The 15,213-nt window shown below is 45.9% G+C and overlaps 1 protein-coding gene and 1 long non-coding RNA gene across 3 annotated transcripts; one reads left to right on the top strand and one right to left on the bottom strand.

Moving 5' to 3' along the window:
• Positions 1 to 158: 158 nt before the first annotated feature.
• LOC309525415 lies at positions 159 to 3,040 on the top strand. Of its 2 annotated transcripts, XR_014216251.1 has the most exons (3): positions 159 to 242; positions 779 to 1,150; positions 2,949 to 3,040. It is a non-coding gene; the product is annotated as an uncharacterized lncRNA (long non-coding RNA). The 2 variants fall into 2 exon arrangements; XR_014216252.1 differs by lacking the exon at positions 2,949 to 3,040 and having other exon boundaries at positions 779 to 1,533.
• Positions 3,041 to 6,874: 3,834 nt separating this feature from the next.
• LOC309524711 (uncharacterized protein) lies at positions 6,875 to 14,778 on the bottom strand. The gene is made up of 7 exons (XM_082209645.1): positions 14,753 to 14,778; positions 13,307 to 14,110; positions 12,709 to 12,832; positions 12,296 to 12,378; positions 9,944 to 10,070; positions 8,974 to 9,066; positions 6,875 to 8,523 (listed from the first exon to the last, which is right to left on the bottom strand). The coding sequence occupies exons 2-7, from the start codon at positions 13,754 to 13,756 to the stop codon at positions 7,226 to 7,228; spliced, it is 2,175 nt and encodes a 724-aa protein (XP_082065771.1). The 5' UTR covers positions 13,757 to 14,110; positions 14,753 to 14,778; the 3' UTR covers positions 6,875 to 7,225.
• Positions 14,779 to 15,213: the final 435 nt, after the last annotated feature.

A 15,213-nucleotide genomic window follows, 5' to 3' on the forward strand; every position in this document is an offset into this window, starting at 1 on the left:
GCAGGAGCAGGGACCGAGCAATGGGAGCTCACCCCGTTGTGGGGATTCGAACCGCCGACCTTCTGATCGGCAAGTCCTAGGCTCTGTGCTTTAACCCACAGTGCCACCTGCGTCCACACAGTAAGCTAGTTTCTATTCATACTCTCCTCTCTCTCCTCACAGCAGAGCTGGCAAGCCCAGTGGAAAGACTTCCTCAGTGTGGTTCAGCCCCACAACTCCAGCATAGAGAGCCCACAGCCGCCGTGGGAGGACACCAAATTATCTTTTTTTAAAAAAAACAAAATGATATTTATTGAAATTTTACAGACAATAAAAGGTTACAAAATTAAAAATAAGAAATAAAAAAGAATAACAATAATAAAAGAAAAAGAGATACAAAAATACAAAGACAAAATACATAAAAAGTTAAAAAAGTTAAAAAGAAATCAATATTTTCATATCTTATATTTCATTTACTTGTTTCCTGACCTCCTCACACCCCCCTTTTTTGTATTCCAGTTCACATGGTTAATTCAGCAAATCCTTACCCTCTATCATTTATCTTTACTCAATATCTTAACCTATTATAACTATGTATTTTCAACCATTGTCAATCCGTATTTACATATTCTTGTTAATCTTTTTACCAATACCGCTTATTTTCAATCCAACATCCCTTTAACATTCATTAATTTTACAGTATTTCTGCAAGTAGTCTTTAAATTTCTTCCAGTCTTCTTCCACCACCTCTTCTCCCTTATCTCGGATTCTGCCAGTCATTCCTGCCAGTTCCATGTAGTCCATCAGACACCAAATTATCTTTTATCCACACCGAGGGACCCACAACTGCCGGCCCGCAGGCTGGATGTGAGGGGCGCATACTTCGTGGGCTGGCTGAGGATATGCATGGCTCGCCGGATCCCAGAAACAGAGAGGATTATGGGGAAGTGGATGGCCAAAATGCCCTCGGCGCAGATGGAGAACGCCGGCTGTTCCGGCAGTTCGAAGTAAGAAGAAGACGAAGAAGAAGGGGGAAAAGTGTTCACTGTTCTTTCAGGAGCTGGGCTAATCCAGGAGGTGGCTGTGAGCTTTGCAGAGGCCGAGCGAACTTTGTCTGAAACTGCTCCGAGGCATCTCATTGGAGAGGTTGGGAAGGATAACAGTTTGCCAGGTACGGATTACCTGAGCTTGAGGTTTGTGGAGGTACATCTGCCCCTGCCTTAATAATATTCAGAAGGAATTTGAAAACAATCCTGTTTATGCAGGCAGCTGAGGGCTGAGGGATTTTTCCAGGCAACCCAGTGATTATTATTTTACTGTTATTCATTTTGCTTCTATACTGCTTTATATTTTTAAGAGGAAAAAATCTCAAAGCTGTTTGCAAGTTGCATTAAAACTTAAAGCAACCCAGAAGAAAAACATTACAGAAGGAAGTCAAATATACATTCAAAGCTAGCTAATTAACAGGAAACTAAAATGTTATCTTAAAGATTTCAAAATGAAACGTTACAAAGGGTGTAGGTCAGCTACAGAATGCACATTTAACATAGCAAAGTTAGCAAAAATAAATAAATCTTAAGCATTCCAAAAGAAAACATTATTAAGGGAAGTCAAATATAAGATGCACATTTCATACAGCATAATTAGCGGGGGGGGGGGGAATATTAATTGTAAACACAGAAGGTAACCTGCCACCGTTGTTGGCGATCCTGTCAATGGTGGTTCACTGCAGGAGGTGGTTTGGGAAACTCAGGGCTCCATGACCTGGGTCTGCAGCAAGAGCAGCCAAGATGGTCTCTGGCCTCTTCTACAGCTTCTGCTTTTGTAGCTGGAGTCAGTCAGGCCCCGCCCTCCCAAGTAGGTGGGAAAAGGCCCGCAAGGCAGGGAGCAGGACCTCCAGGACTCACAGCCGATATAACTGTTTTTTGGACTGCTGCTAGACTGTTTCTAAATGCTTTTAAAAATGTTTTTGCAAAATGTTTTATTACTGATGTGTTTGCCGCTCTGCACTCCCTACAGGAGTAAACATGGGATATAAACTGAATTATTATTAGTATTACAGTGGTACCTCAGGTTACATATGCTTCAGGTTACATACGCTTCAGGTTACAGACTCCGCTAACCCAGAAATAGTGCTTCAGGTTAAGAACTTTGCTTCAGGATGAGAACAGAAATCATGCTCCGGTGGCGCGGCAGCAGCAGGAGGCCCCATAAACTAAAGTGGTGCTTCAGGTTAAGAACAGTTTCAGGTTAAGAATGGACCTCTGGAACGAATTAAGTACTTAACCTGAGTTACCACTGTATTAGTATTATCAGGTAGGCGGGTGGCGCCATGGTCTAAACCACTGAGCCTCTTGGGCTTCCCAATCAGAAGGTCAACAGTTTGAATCCCCTCGACGGAGTGAGCTCCTGTTGCTCTGTCCCAGCTCCTGCCAACCTAGCAGTTTGAAAGCACACCAGTGCAAGTAGATAAATAGGTACCGCAGGATATTGCAAGCTGAAGAGTTATCAAAAGGCAGCGAGAAGGTAAACGGCGTTTCCATGTGCTCTGGTTTCCGTCACAGTGTCCCATTGTGCCAGAAGCGGTTTAGTCATGCTGGCCACATGACCCGGAAAGCTGTCTGTGGACAAATGCCAGCTCCCTCGGCCTGAAAGCAAGATGAGCACCGCAACCCCATAGGCATAGCTGTCAACTTTTCCCTTTTCTTGCGAGGAATCCTATTTGGAATAAGGGGGAATTTCCCTTTAAAAAAGGGAAAAGTTGACAGCTATGCCCATAAGTCACCTTTGATTGGACTTAACCATACAGGGGTCCTATACCTTTTGCCTACTTATTATTAGTACTATTAATATTAGTATTTCCATTTCCCTGAATAAATAGGTCCATTCATTTGGTCCGTTCACTCTTTTGAGCCTTCCTTTCTCCTCTCCTGTTCTTATTGCAGCTCTCTTTTTTTCTTTTTTTTTAGGTGGTGATGGCTGGATGAGTGACAGCGATGGGGAGCCACAGGGGATGTCGTCCAAAGGAGCCCGTAGTCTAGAGCTGGAGCAGATTATTTTTCGTTTCCGTGCGCTGCTCTGGTTCGCCAGAAGTGGCTTAGTCATGCTGGCCACATGACCCGGAAGCTGTACGCCGGCTCCCTCAGCCAATAAAGCGAGATGAGCGCCGCAACAACTGGACCTAATGGTCAGGGGTCCCTTTACCTATTTATTTCTACAAGGCAGGTGCAGGGTCTCTCTGGCCTTCCAGTTGTTGTTTGGAGTACAAATTCCATCAGCCATTGGCAATCCTTGCTGAGGTTGATGGGAGTTGTAGTCTAGCAACATCTGGAGGGTCAAAGGTTTCTCCACACCTACTATGAGATCACCAGGAGGAGCTCTGCCAAATCCAATCCAAGTTCCTTCTAGTCCAGTAACTTGTTTTCCCAAAGCGGCCCATCAGATGCCTCTTGAGATGATACCAGGCAGGCCAGAGAGGCGCTGCCCTTCCTGACTGCTGCTGTTCCGCATCTCAAATTCAGAGGTACATTGCTGCCGAAGATGGAGGTTCCATATATCCTTCATGCCAATGGGCCATTGATAGCCTCATCCTTCATGGGATTGCCTGGTCCCCTTTTAAAAGTTAGCAGCCATCACCGCCTCCTGCAGTGCTGTGAAAGACCACGCATGAAGAAGGGACAAAATAAACTTCCATTTGTTTAGCTAGTTAGCTAAAACTTTTGCTTACCTGGAGGAGAGAATTATCAGGTGAATATGCAATTTAACATTTAAAGCACGTGCCATGCCACGTCAATCAGCCATGACTTCTCGAAAGAATTATGCAAACTGTAGTTTGTTAAGGGTGCCTGGGAAGCTAGGAAGACAAGTAAATATCTGAGAGGTGGTTTAGTGAGTGAGCGCAGGTAGCAGAAGTTATAGGTCTGGATAGGCACCCCATTATTGTAATTGACCGGTACCATTTATGAAACCACACGCTTGTTAAACTGCAATAAATAAACAGAAGTTTATGTTCCAATTTAACCCTGACTGGACTCAGTATTGTACCAGGTAGGGTCTGGGTGGTGGCAACGAGAAATAAAGTGGTGGCACAGGGATCAATAGGCAGTGAAACGTCTTGGGGCCCTGTGTGATCGCCACAGCGCACTCCACTGTCTCTCAAGACAGGCAGATGCCAACCATTTTAAATACCTATCAGGCAGTATGTGAGCAGTTGCGATGCCTGCATTTTGCACCAGCTGATGGGCAAACAACATTTGGAGGGCCACAGGTTTCCACCACTGTTTTGAGGAGCTCGTGGTTTTTCCTCCTTGCAGAAAACCAAACCCAAGCAGATTCTTACGGGTGCTCTTGTTTCGTGGAATGGGTGGGAACCATTTCTGTGCCTTCCATGAGCTCAGCAACATTGATCCTCGCCGAAGACGCCAAGCCAAGAGGCTTGAAATAGCACTGGTCTTTGTTACAGGACAGATCCTGTTTATATCCCTCCATTGTGAAAGCTGACGGTTGGTCCCTCTGCCTCTGCTTCCTGTTTTTTAACCATGGTTCCCCAGTTCAGGTCAGGACACATACACACACCCCCCATTAACTGAATGGGTTTCCTGATGGCTTTCAACACACAGGCCAGCTTTACGTCAATAATGGGTTGCTGTTTAACAGCAGATGTCCCTAGCAAAGCACCCCCTGGACATGGAGAAACTTATGTCTCTCCCGATGTTGGTGGACTCCCATCACCCATGGGCCATTTTCCGTATGTTTAGTCGGAAACTTCAGGCAGCCCTGTGCCCAGCCTTTTCCCTTGCAAGCAGTCCAGAAAGCGGCTCTGGCCGTCACCTTCCTCCTCCTCCTCAGCTTTTGTGTTGCCTTTGCAGAATGCAGCAGGGAAGAGGATGGGGACTCTATGTCATTGGCTCTCTGGTGCCACCTACTGTTGGGCTCCTTGCCTTCTGCCCTACCAGCCCCAATGGGCACCAGCCACCACTGACCAGGAACTGGAGACCCAACACCCAGAGATGTCCCACTGGAGGAAGGCTGAGGAATGGGAGAGACCTGACACACCACCTCTAGATGCACACGCCCCCACCCCCGTGATGTCACGGACTGGCTGTATGCAGAAGAGTGGTGGCAGGCAGCAACTGGGGAACCCCCAGGGGAAGAAGGCTCAGAGCCTGGGGGTGTGTGGTGGGACAACAACAAGTGGTTAGAGCAGGCATCCCCAAACTCGGCCCTCCAGATGTTTTGGGACTACAATTCCCACCATCCCTGACCACTGGTCCTGTTAGCTAGGGATGATGGGAGTTGTAGTCCCAAAACATCCGGCGGGCTGAGTTTGGGGATGCCTGGGTTAGAGGGAGAAGACGGGAGGAGGAGGTGTCAGAAGCTGGAGAGGTAACAGGGTTTAGTGAGCAGGAAGAGGCTGTGGCAGAGGGCAGTTCAGAACCAGCGGCAGAAGAGGAGCCTGGAGAGGTGAGGGGCCCAAAGGCAGAGATTGAGTTAGCTGGCGAAGCATCAAGTGTGTCTCCTCCTCCCCTCTCCACTGGTCTCCCAGGACCAGGAGAGGAATGAAGAAGGTGGAGCAGCGAAAGACAAGGCCTTGGAGTCTCAGATTGCTCTGGAAGGATCTGAGGGAGAAGACTGTAGGAAGGCCTTCAGTCCTGCCTCATAGGGGCAAGGCCTACTGGGAAGACTGGCTTTGCCTGGAAAGCTGTTGTTATGGAAGTTGCTGCGCTCACTAGGCCTGAGACATTTTGTTTCTTTGAATAAAGAATTAATTTCACCGATGCCTTGTGAGTTACTGCTGGCCTGTGCCCAACATCCACCCCGACACCTACTCTTGAGCCTCCATGATTATCCCCAAGACCCCAAGAGCAGAGACGGGACGGGTCTAAGCCAAAATCTGAGCCAGAAAGCACAAAGCACGCTTGGCAGGAAGGAGACAGGCGCCAGAGTTGCCTCTCTAAATCCTTTCATTTGCCTGTTGTTGGGGCAACATCTCATTTCGAACAGCTACTAGATTTGCACTCTAGTTCTGGATGTCTGGGGAAATGGGGAATCTAAGCTGGACGGTAGTGGTGGAGACTGGAACAGCAACAGCAAGACATCTAATCTCAACCACAGAACTTGCAAGAAATGCATTATTATTTTTCATACAGGACCAGGGAGAGGAGAAACGCAGGAAAACAAGTTTATCTCGCACAAAGTGCAAGCAGATTGAAACAGGTACAAAATTTTAAAAAACTGACCATCTAGTTTCTAGTGCTCTGCCACAACAGAGGCCATGATTAGCCTCCACAGTCGGAGGCAGTATACTAAGTGTTGGGAACTGCGGTTTGGAGAGGATACCATTTGTGCTCAGGGTCTGCTTGGTCGCTTCACATTGGGCCATCTGGTTGGCCACTGTGAGGTAATAATAATAATAATTTGGCTCCCAACAAAATATTTAAAACAAAATACAGCACTAAACATTAAAAACGTCCCTAAACAGGGCTGCCTTCGGATGTCTTTTAAAAGTAAGATAGTTGCTTATTTCCTTGACATCTGATGGGAGGGCGTCCCACAGGGCGGGAGCCACTACTGAGAAGGCCCTCTGCCTGGTTCCCTGTAACTTTGCTTCTTGCAGGGAGGGAACTGCCAGAAGGCCCTTGGAGCTGTACCTCAGTGTCCAGGCTGAACGATGGAGGTGAAGACGCTCCTTCAGGTATACAGGACCGAGGCCGTTTAGGGCTTTACAGGTCAGCACCAACACTTTGAATTGTGCTTGGAAATGTACTGGGAGCCAATGCAGGTCTCTCAGGACTGGTGTTATATGTTCTCGGCAGCCACTCTGAGTCACCCGTCTAGCTGAACCTGATCCAGAAGGGCTCTTTCTTATGTTCTTATCAGTTGTTTGAGCACTGCATTTATTTTTTGTTTTGGTTTATTAATGAAAATTCAGCACATTGACACTTCCAACTCTATAGCTCTACTTTGCTTATACTACTAGGATGGGACTGCAGTCTCTGCAGGGGAAAAACCCCCAGAGGGACCTAGAAAAACGTTACATGCACATGAAACTGTTCTGCTGCACGACCGTATCATAGAAGTGGAGGGTACCCAAAAGGTCATCCAATCTACCACCTGCAATGCAGGAATCTTCCACCTCTCATTTGTGTGAGCAATTTCCTTCTCTCGTAAGACGTCATCTAATGTGTCATTCTCTTGTGCGCTGATTGATGCTTTTATTTTTTTCACAAAAGTCAAAAAGCCGTCGTTACGTGTTCTCTCTGGCGTGAATTTTCCAGTGACGAATGAGATTTGGACTCTGAGTGAAGCTCTTCCCACATTCCGAGCACTTGTAGGGTTTCTCTCCAGTGTGGAGCCTCTGGTGCCTGATAAGATGTGAGCTCTGGTTAAAGCTCTTCCCACACTCGATGCACTTATACGGTTTTTCTCCCGTGTGGATTCTCTGGTGTGTGAAAAGGTTTGTGCTCTGATTGAAGCTCTTCTCACAAATGAAGCATTTATAGAGCTTCTCTCCTGTGTGGATTCTCTGGTGCCTGATAAGACTTGATTTGTCGCAAAAGCTTTCGCTGCAGTCCGAGCATTTATAAGGTTTCTCCCCTCTGTGGTATCTCTGATGTGTAAGGAGGCTCCAGTTGCGACTGAAGCTCTTTTCACACACTGAGCATTTATATGTTTTTTCTCCCGAGTGGATGCCTTGATGTGTCATAAGACTGGATTTGTCTGAAAAGCTATTGCTACAGAATTTGTATGGTTTCTCCTCTAAGTGAATTCTCTGATGCTTAAAAAGGTTGGAGCTCTTACTGAAGCTTTCCCCACAGTCAAAACATTTATAAGGATCTTCTTCCGCATATATTTCTGGATGTCCAATTAGACTCATGTCATCAGAGTTGCTCTTGCTAAAGATTACGGAACTACACAGATCCTTCTCTCCTTTGTGAATTCTCTCATGTGAATTGTGCTTAGACTGCACAGAGAAGGCCTTGCTGCCTTTGGAGTGATTACGGGGTTTCTGTGTCGTGTGGATTTTCTGGTGAGCAATAAGGTTTGAGCTGCGGCTGAAGCTTTTCCCACAGTTCAAGCATTTATAGGGTCTCTCTCCTGTGTGGATTCTCTGATGGGCGTTAAGACTCGATTTTTCGCAAAAGCTCTTGCTGCAGTCTGAACAGCTATACAGCTTCTCCCCTGTGTGCAGTCTCTGATGTGAAGTGAGTCGCGTCCTTCGGTTGAAGCTCTTTCCACAAAGTGCACATTTATAGGGCCTCTCGCCTGTGTGGATTCTCTGATGAGTAACAAGGCTCGATTTGTGACTGAAGATCTGCCCACACACAGCGCACTCGTTCCTCCTCCTTACTTTGCACGGTTCCTTTTGGAACGGGCTTTCGTGGAACTCCACATCCTGCAAATAAAGGTATCTGTCCTTCACTGCCGGCTTTCCAACATGAATCTCTGGTCCATCTTCACTCACAAATATCTCTTTCACATCTCGAGTCTCAGTTCCCTCCGCAGCAGCCTCATAAAGTTCATTCTCGTTCTCCCTCTTCCAGCCTGAAATAAACAGAGATGCTTGTTTATTTCCTGCTTCTAAGTTGTGAATAAATAAACAGCCTCGGTCCTGTATACCTGAAGGAGCGTCTCCACCCCCATTGTTCAGCCCGGACACTGAGATCCAGCGTCGAGGGTCTTCTGGCGGTTCCCTCACTGTGAGAAGTGAGGTTACAGGGAACCAGGCAGAGGGCCTTCATGGTAGTGGCGCCTGCCCTGTGGAATGCCCTCCCACCAGATGTCAAGGATATAAGCAGCTATCTTCTCTTTAAAAGACATCTGAAGGCAGCCCTGTTTAGGGAAGTTTTTAATATTTAATGCTGTATTGTTTTTAACACTTGATTGTAAGCCGTCCAGAGTGGCTGGGGAAACTCAGCCAGATGGCGGGGTATAAATAATAAATGATGATGATGATGCTAAAAGAGAGAAACAAAAGATGAGTCTTTTGCCCACCTTTAAAGCTCTCCCCTTCCTCAGTACACTGCTCAATGATCTCTTCCTCTTCCAACCGGCAGATGAGGTCAGGCTTGGGAATCAGCAGAGATTCTAGATATTCAAAACATAAAAATCAAACAGCTGGTTATGTAGGGGCCGCAAGAGAGCTTCCAAGATCTTTCCATCCACGCAGGAAGGACTGTTGCTCTGTGCTACAGCATTTACTTTTGTATGCAGAGAGTCCCAAATTCAATTCCTGGTACCTCCAGGTACGTCTGGGAGAGATTCACCGGCCTGAAACCCCGGACAGAGACTGCTAGTCAGGCCGCATTCACACCTCACATTTAAAAGCACTATCATGCCACTTTAAAAGGCAATACTAGAGTTTTCACAGCCAAGTCCTCAATTCCTTATCATTACGACTTGGCTTGCTTTAAATAGGGCTGTGTCTTAAACTTGCTATTGAGGTTTTCAAACCTTTATGTAAACTCGGGAGCATTTCAGCCCTGTTCTTGAGTTTGTTTAAAATCATTTAAGGTTTATGATTTTTCTATTTCCTTCTGAGGAAACTGAATAGTTCAGTGAAACGAGGTTTGTAGCCAGCATCCCGTTAAGGTTTTATTCAATTCTAGGTTTTTCTAATTTTTCCCTTAAACTTTGTGATTTTTGTTATTTAGTTTAATATTTTTAGTCAATTACTTCTCGTTTCAGGGATTTTCATGGTATTTCATTTGTTTGGTGTAGTTTTTGGTTCCGTGACTGTCTTTTTTCTACTACTTTAAATGATCATGGCTTCCCCCAAGGAATTCTGGGAGATAGTGTTTGATAAGGCTGCTGGGAGTGGTTAGGAGCCCCCCTATTCCCATTATAGAGTGAGAATTATAGAGTGGTTTACCTGATTTGGCATGGGCTGGCCGGTGGTGGGGGCTGAGGGAAGTTGGAATCCAACAACACCCCCTGCCTCATCTATGGCCAAAGGCATCCTTACCTAGAGAGGCCACCATCCCGTAATTCTGCAACATGACCTCCCGGTACAATGCTCTCTGGCCTGGAACCAGCAGGGACCACTCCTCCTCTGTGAAGCTCACAGCCACCTCCTCAAAAACCACAGGCTCCTGAAACACATACAAAACTCTTTTCTTTTTCTTTATTTTATTTATGCTTTTTGGGTTTATATATTTCAATCATTCTACAATCATTTTAACATTTCAAAACTCTTCTTCCTTCCCCCCTCTTTCTGCGGTCCCTCAAGTTTATTTTCAATATCTTCTGCCGTATCCAAATGAACTTTATCTGCTCATTTATTCATCTGCTTTAAATGTATACTCTTCTAAAATTGCAGGTTATTACAATAATCCTGCGAATGTTCTTATCTGTTTACAATTTATCCGTAAAGTTTGTTATCTTGATTTCTTATTTTTCCGGTTATTAATTCTGCGTATTCATTCTTCCTTTACTGGGTCTTCTGCTTCTTTCCATTTGGGGGCGAGTAACATTCTTGCCGCTGTAGTAGGATACATGAATAAGTTTCTATATAGTTTGGGTAGTTCTGTCCTTATAATACAAACCTATTTCCTAGCCAAACATCCCAGAAAATGGGGTGATGATTGCTCTCCTTCCATCACACGCCCAAAGAAGACAACAGGAACAGGTGGTTGTTTTCAGGGTGCACAATCTGCAGGTGATATTGGACTTTCTGTTCCTCATCAGGCAATGGTGTTTCCTCCTGCCTTGCCCCACCTAGCCTTTCCCAGACTATGACTTTGAGAATAGCAGCCGCAGTAGCTGGCAGCAGAGGAGTTCAGGGATATTTTTTAAAAATAGTTTTATAAGTTGTGCTTATAAGTGTGGTGTAGTGGTTAAGAGCGGTAGACTCGTAATCTGGGGAACCGGGTTCGCGTCTCCGCTCCTCCACCTGCAGCTGCTGGGTGACCTTGGGCCAGTCACACTTCTCTGAAGTCTCTCAGCCCCACTCACCTCACAGAGTGTTTGTTGTGGGGGAGGAAGGGAAAGGAGATTGTTAGCCGCTTTGAGACTCCTGAAGGGGAGTGAAAGGCGGGATATCAAATCCAAACTCTTCTTCTCTTCTTTGTTTCTCAGCTTGATCCTTTTACATGGTTTTGTATGTTTTGTGGTATTTTACGTGATTTGCTGTTACTTTTATTGATTGATAATTCTTTATTGTGGTTGAACTGTTTATTATTTGCTGATGTGTAATTTTACTGTTTATTAGATTCTGATGGATTGTTTTATATAAGTTGTTTATTTTAAAGTTACTGTGATTTTTATATTGGATCAGTCTGTTACTGTTTTATATTGGATCAGTCTGTTATGTTTGATGTTTTATTGTGTTTTTATGTCTTGGAAGTCGCCCAGAGTGAAATATTACGTTGTTGTTGTTGTTGTTGTTGTTGTTGTTGTTGTTGTTGTTGTTTGTTGTTGTTTGTTGTTGTTGTTGTTGTTGTTGTTGTCGTCGTCGCCGTCATCAGTCACCCAGCCAGCACAGCTGTCAGGCATGATGGGTGTTGCACTGCAGCGACACCTACAGGGCAACAGGTTCCCAATCCCTCTTCTGCAAGATTCAAAGGTTCATACTGTCAAAATGGGCTGAACTCACAGCTTTCCCCGTAGGTGGCTTTGAGGGCTTTGAACAGGAATGAGGAACCCCCGGAAAGTTTTTGGATTTGATATCCCACCTTTCACTCCCTTTAAGTAGTCTCAAAGCGGCTAACATTCTCCTTTCCCTTCCTCCCCCACAACAAACACTCTGTGAGGTGAGTGGGGCTGAGAGACTTCAGAAAAGTGTGACTAGCCCAAGGTCACCCAGCAGCTGCATGTGGAGGAGCGGAGAAGCGAACCTGGTTCCCCAGATTACAAGACTATCGCTCTTAACCACTACACCACTACACTACACTACACACACACACCCTCCCAGCCCCTCTACTGTACAAAGGTAAGAGTTGCATTTGCTGCTCTGCCTACTTTTGCCTCTGGCCCCGCCCACTGCTGGCCTGTGGCCCCTGATAGGCTGCCCAGAACAGAATGTGGCCCTCAGGCTTAAAATTGCACACACACACACACACACACAAAATCCTTGATATTGAGGACTGAAAAGAGAAGGAGGGGAATTGAGAGAGGTTCTTTTGTGGAATTGTGATGATAGTCTGTAATTATATTCTTTAGGGAATTGTGAGAATCCTTATTGGGGGTGCTAACGATGGTACTTTGTGAGCGACGACGAGTTATTGTGCCACCCTTCCTCCCAAAGAAGCCCAGGGATATATAAGAAAGTGGCACCCCAGTTGTCTGAAATAGGTCTCCCCAACAGGCTTTCTCCTACCTGAGTTGGCTGGACGGTGGCTTTCACCCCTCCAGCAGAAAAAGGAGAAGATTCAGAATGTGCCTCAGGTGCCATTTCACTGTCTGTTAATGAAACGGAGGTAGAATCAGAAGCAGAGGGCCAAACAAAGATTTAAAATCAGCCTCCTAGCCAATCAGGGTTTATTTTTTAATCAGCCTCCTAGCCAATCAGGGTTTATTTTTTAATCAGCCTCCTAGCCAATCAGGGTTTATTTTTTAATCAGCTTTCAAGCCTGAAGATGCAAAGCAAAACAAAAGAGCACATTGTAAAGTGTCACACCCTGGTGGATCACGTTAAGCTTGTGATCCACTAAGACACCCAAATCCTTATTGCGCGTAGTATTGCCAAACGAGATCTCACCACCTCCCCCAACACTAAATGCAGGATTTTACCTTTATCTCTGTGGAATTTCATTGTGCTGGTTTTGGCCCCATGTCCCGGCCTGTCAAAGTCGTCCGACGGAACCTTCTTTGCACCAGATAAAGGGCCGGCCACCTCCATCAACGGCTCCTGGACCTAAAACAGGAGAGAGTATTAAGGGCATCGGAATATGTTCTTAACGGACGGCCATCTGTCATGGATGCTTTAGCTGAGACTCCTGCAGAGTATGGGGTTGGACTAGATAACCCTTGGGGTCCCTTTCAACTCTACAATTCTGTGATTCCCCCTTTTCTACTCCTTTCTCAGCTCCATGATATTCATGCATTCATTCATTTAAATTTTATTTCGTTTTTCAGATTCTGAAATTTACAAACAATTATCAAACAACCAACATAAAAAGAGGATTCCGAAGAATCTCCTGGACTCCCAACCTCCCCTCTGTGGGTCCTTGTCTTGTTCCTACATATTGTCTATTAATCCATCATTTATTTATTTTAGGTGGGTGACCAACAGAACAAAGCTTCTGAGAAAGGCTGTAAAACAACTTCCTTGTAAAACAACAATTTCTTCATGCCCACAGCATGAACCACCAAAATGTAACCCACTCACCGTTTGCCTTCTGTCCTCCTGCTGCTTCAGTAGAAAACCTTCTGCCAGGGCTACGGCCTGGACACAGCTCCCTGGGCGGCCTTCCCTGACCCAGCTCTGCATCTCCGGGGGCAGGACAGCCAGGAACTGCTCCAGGACCACCAGCTCCAACATCTCTTCCTTCTTGAGTCTCTTGGGCCTCAGCCACCGGCAGCAAAGGTCCAGGAGCCGGCTGCAAACCTCGTGGGGACCCATGGCCTCTTGGTACCTGAAATGCCTGAACTCGGAACTGGAATTTGGAGCATCCTGGTTCAAGATCTCCGGAGCTGTTTTTCTGCAGGTTTCCATGCCACACCCAGCCCGAGCGTTTTCGGTCCTCCTTCTCTCTGCTTTGAGGGCAGCTGAGTCTTGCAGAGCCTCCTCGGACTCCAGTCCCGCAGCCAAAAGATCACCTCGCTTTACGGCAGCCATGTTCTCTCTCTCTCTCAGGACTGGCAATGGGGCTCAGTTCGGTTCAACAGCATTTGATCGAGCCAAGCAATATATCCAGTTACCAAGAGGAGATTCTTCTCCTTATGGAAACAGAAGCTGAATACACTGGTACCTCAGGTTAAGAACTTAATTCGTTCCGGAGGTCCGTTCTTAACCTGAAACTGTTAACCTGAGGTACCACTTTAGCTAATGGGGCCTCCCGCCGCACTGCCACTGCACGATTTCTGTTCTCATCCTGAAGCAAAGTTCTTAACCCGAGGTACTATTTCTGGGTTAGCGGAGTCTGTAACCTGAAGCGTTGGTAACCTGAAGCGTCTGTAACCCGAGGTACCACTGTAATAATAATAAAAAAGGTAAAGGACCCCTGGATGGTTAAGTCCAGTCAAAGACGACTTATGGGGTTGCGGCGCTTATCTTGCTTTCAGGCCAAGGGAGCCGGCGTTTGTCCACAGACAGCTTTCTGGGTCATGTAGCCAACATGGCTAAACCGCTTCTGGTGCAATGGGACACCGTGACGGAAACCAGAATGCATGAAAACGCCGTTTACCTTCCTGCCGGAGCAGTACCTATTTATCTACTTGCACTTGTGTGCTTTCAAACTGCTAGGCTGGCAGACGCTGGGACAGAACAACGGGAGCTCAGTCCATTGTGGGGAATGCAGAATGGGATTTAAACATCCTTTAATTGCATGGTGTGTACACAGTCTTAAATCCCAATGAATAAATGGGATTTTATTCCCAGGTAAATGCAAGCAGGACTGTGGCCTTCTCTGCTCGCGGTAAAGGTGCCTTTATCACTACCATTACTTTTAGATATTTTTCCCAGCCTCTCGATAGACCAACCTGCAATTTCTTTAAATAAACATATATTTGTGACAATCATTCCTATAAATATGAAATCTGGTCTGCAATATTTTTTTCTGCTACGCCAGCTCTCCATTGCACCCTTTTCACCCCAAATGCATTTTGCACTCACCTCTTTCCAGGAGAAATTCCAAAGCCCATCCACCCCCCCACCCCCTTTTTATTTTTTGCAAAGGTAGAGCGAAGGGGGATAGGCAAGGTTGACCGGAAGTGCCTCCAGCAACGAATCAACCTCGCCTCCTGAAGGGACTCTCTAGGAATGCAGCACTCGGTCAGATTAACCCTTAACCTGTAATGGGGGGGGGAAACCTACCACCTTGGAAAAGTGGCATAATATATATTTTTTTCCTTTTAAGTTTACAAAAAAAAAATAAAAAATGGAAAAGGCGATTAAGAAACTCAGAGAGCGGAAGTTTGGGGTTTGCAGGCAGGTGTAGAAAAAAGGTTGTTGAAACCATATTTAATAACAATGCAACCCTGCTGGGTGATTCAATCGGGCCAGACAAAATGACATGCTGTTTGGCAAAGAGCCCATCGCGAAATTATACCGTGGAAGATATGGAAGCTGGCATA

Source organism: Podarcis vaucheri (assembly GCF_965113315.1).
Source record: "Podarcis vaucheri genome assembly, chromosome: 2".
Taxonomy (NCBI): Eukaryota; Metazoa; Chordata; class Lepidosauria; order Squamata; family Lacertidae; genus Podarcis; species Podarcis vaucheri.

Excerpts from the sequence above, each read along its gene's own strand:
- LOC309524711 (XM_082209645.1), bottom strand. The coding sequence starts at position 13,756 with ATGGCTGCCGTAAAGCGAGGTGATCTTTTGGCTGCGGGACTGGAGTCC. Across the intron at positions 12,833-13,306 it reads AGGAGGACAGAAGGCAAACG|GTCCAGGAGCCGTTGATGGA; the intron begins GTGAGTGGGTTA and ends CTCCTGTTTTAG. Across the intron at positions 10,071-12,295 it reads CCACCGTCCAGCCAACTCAG|GAGCCTGTGGTTTTTGAGGA; the intron begins GTAGGAGAAAGC and ends TATGTGTTTCAG.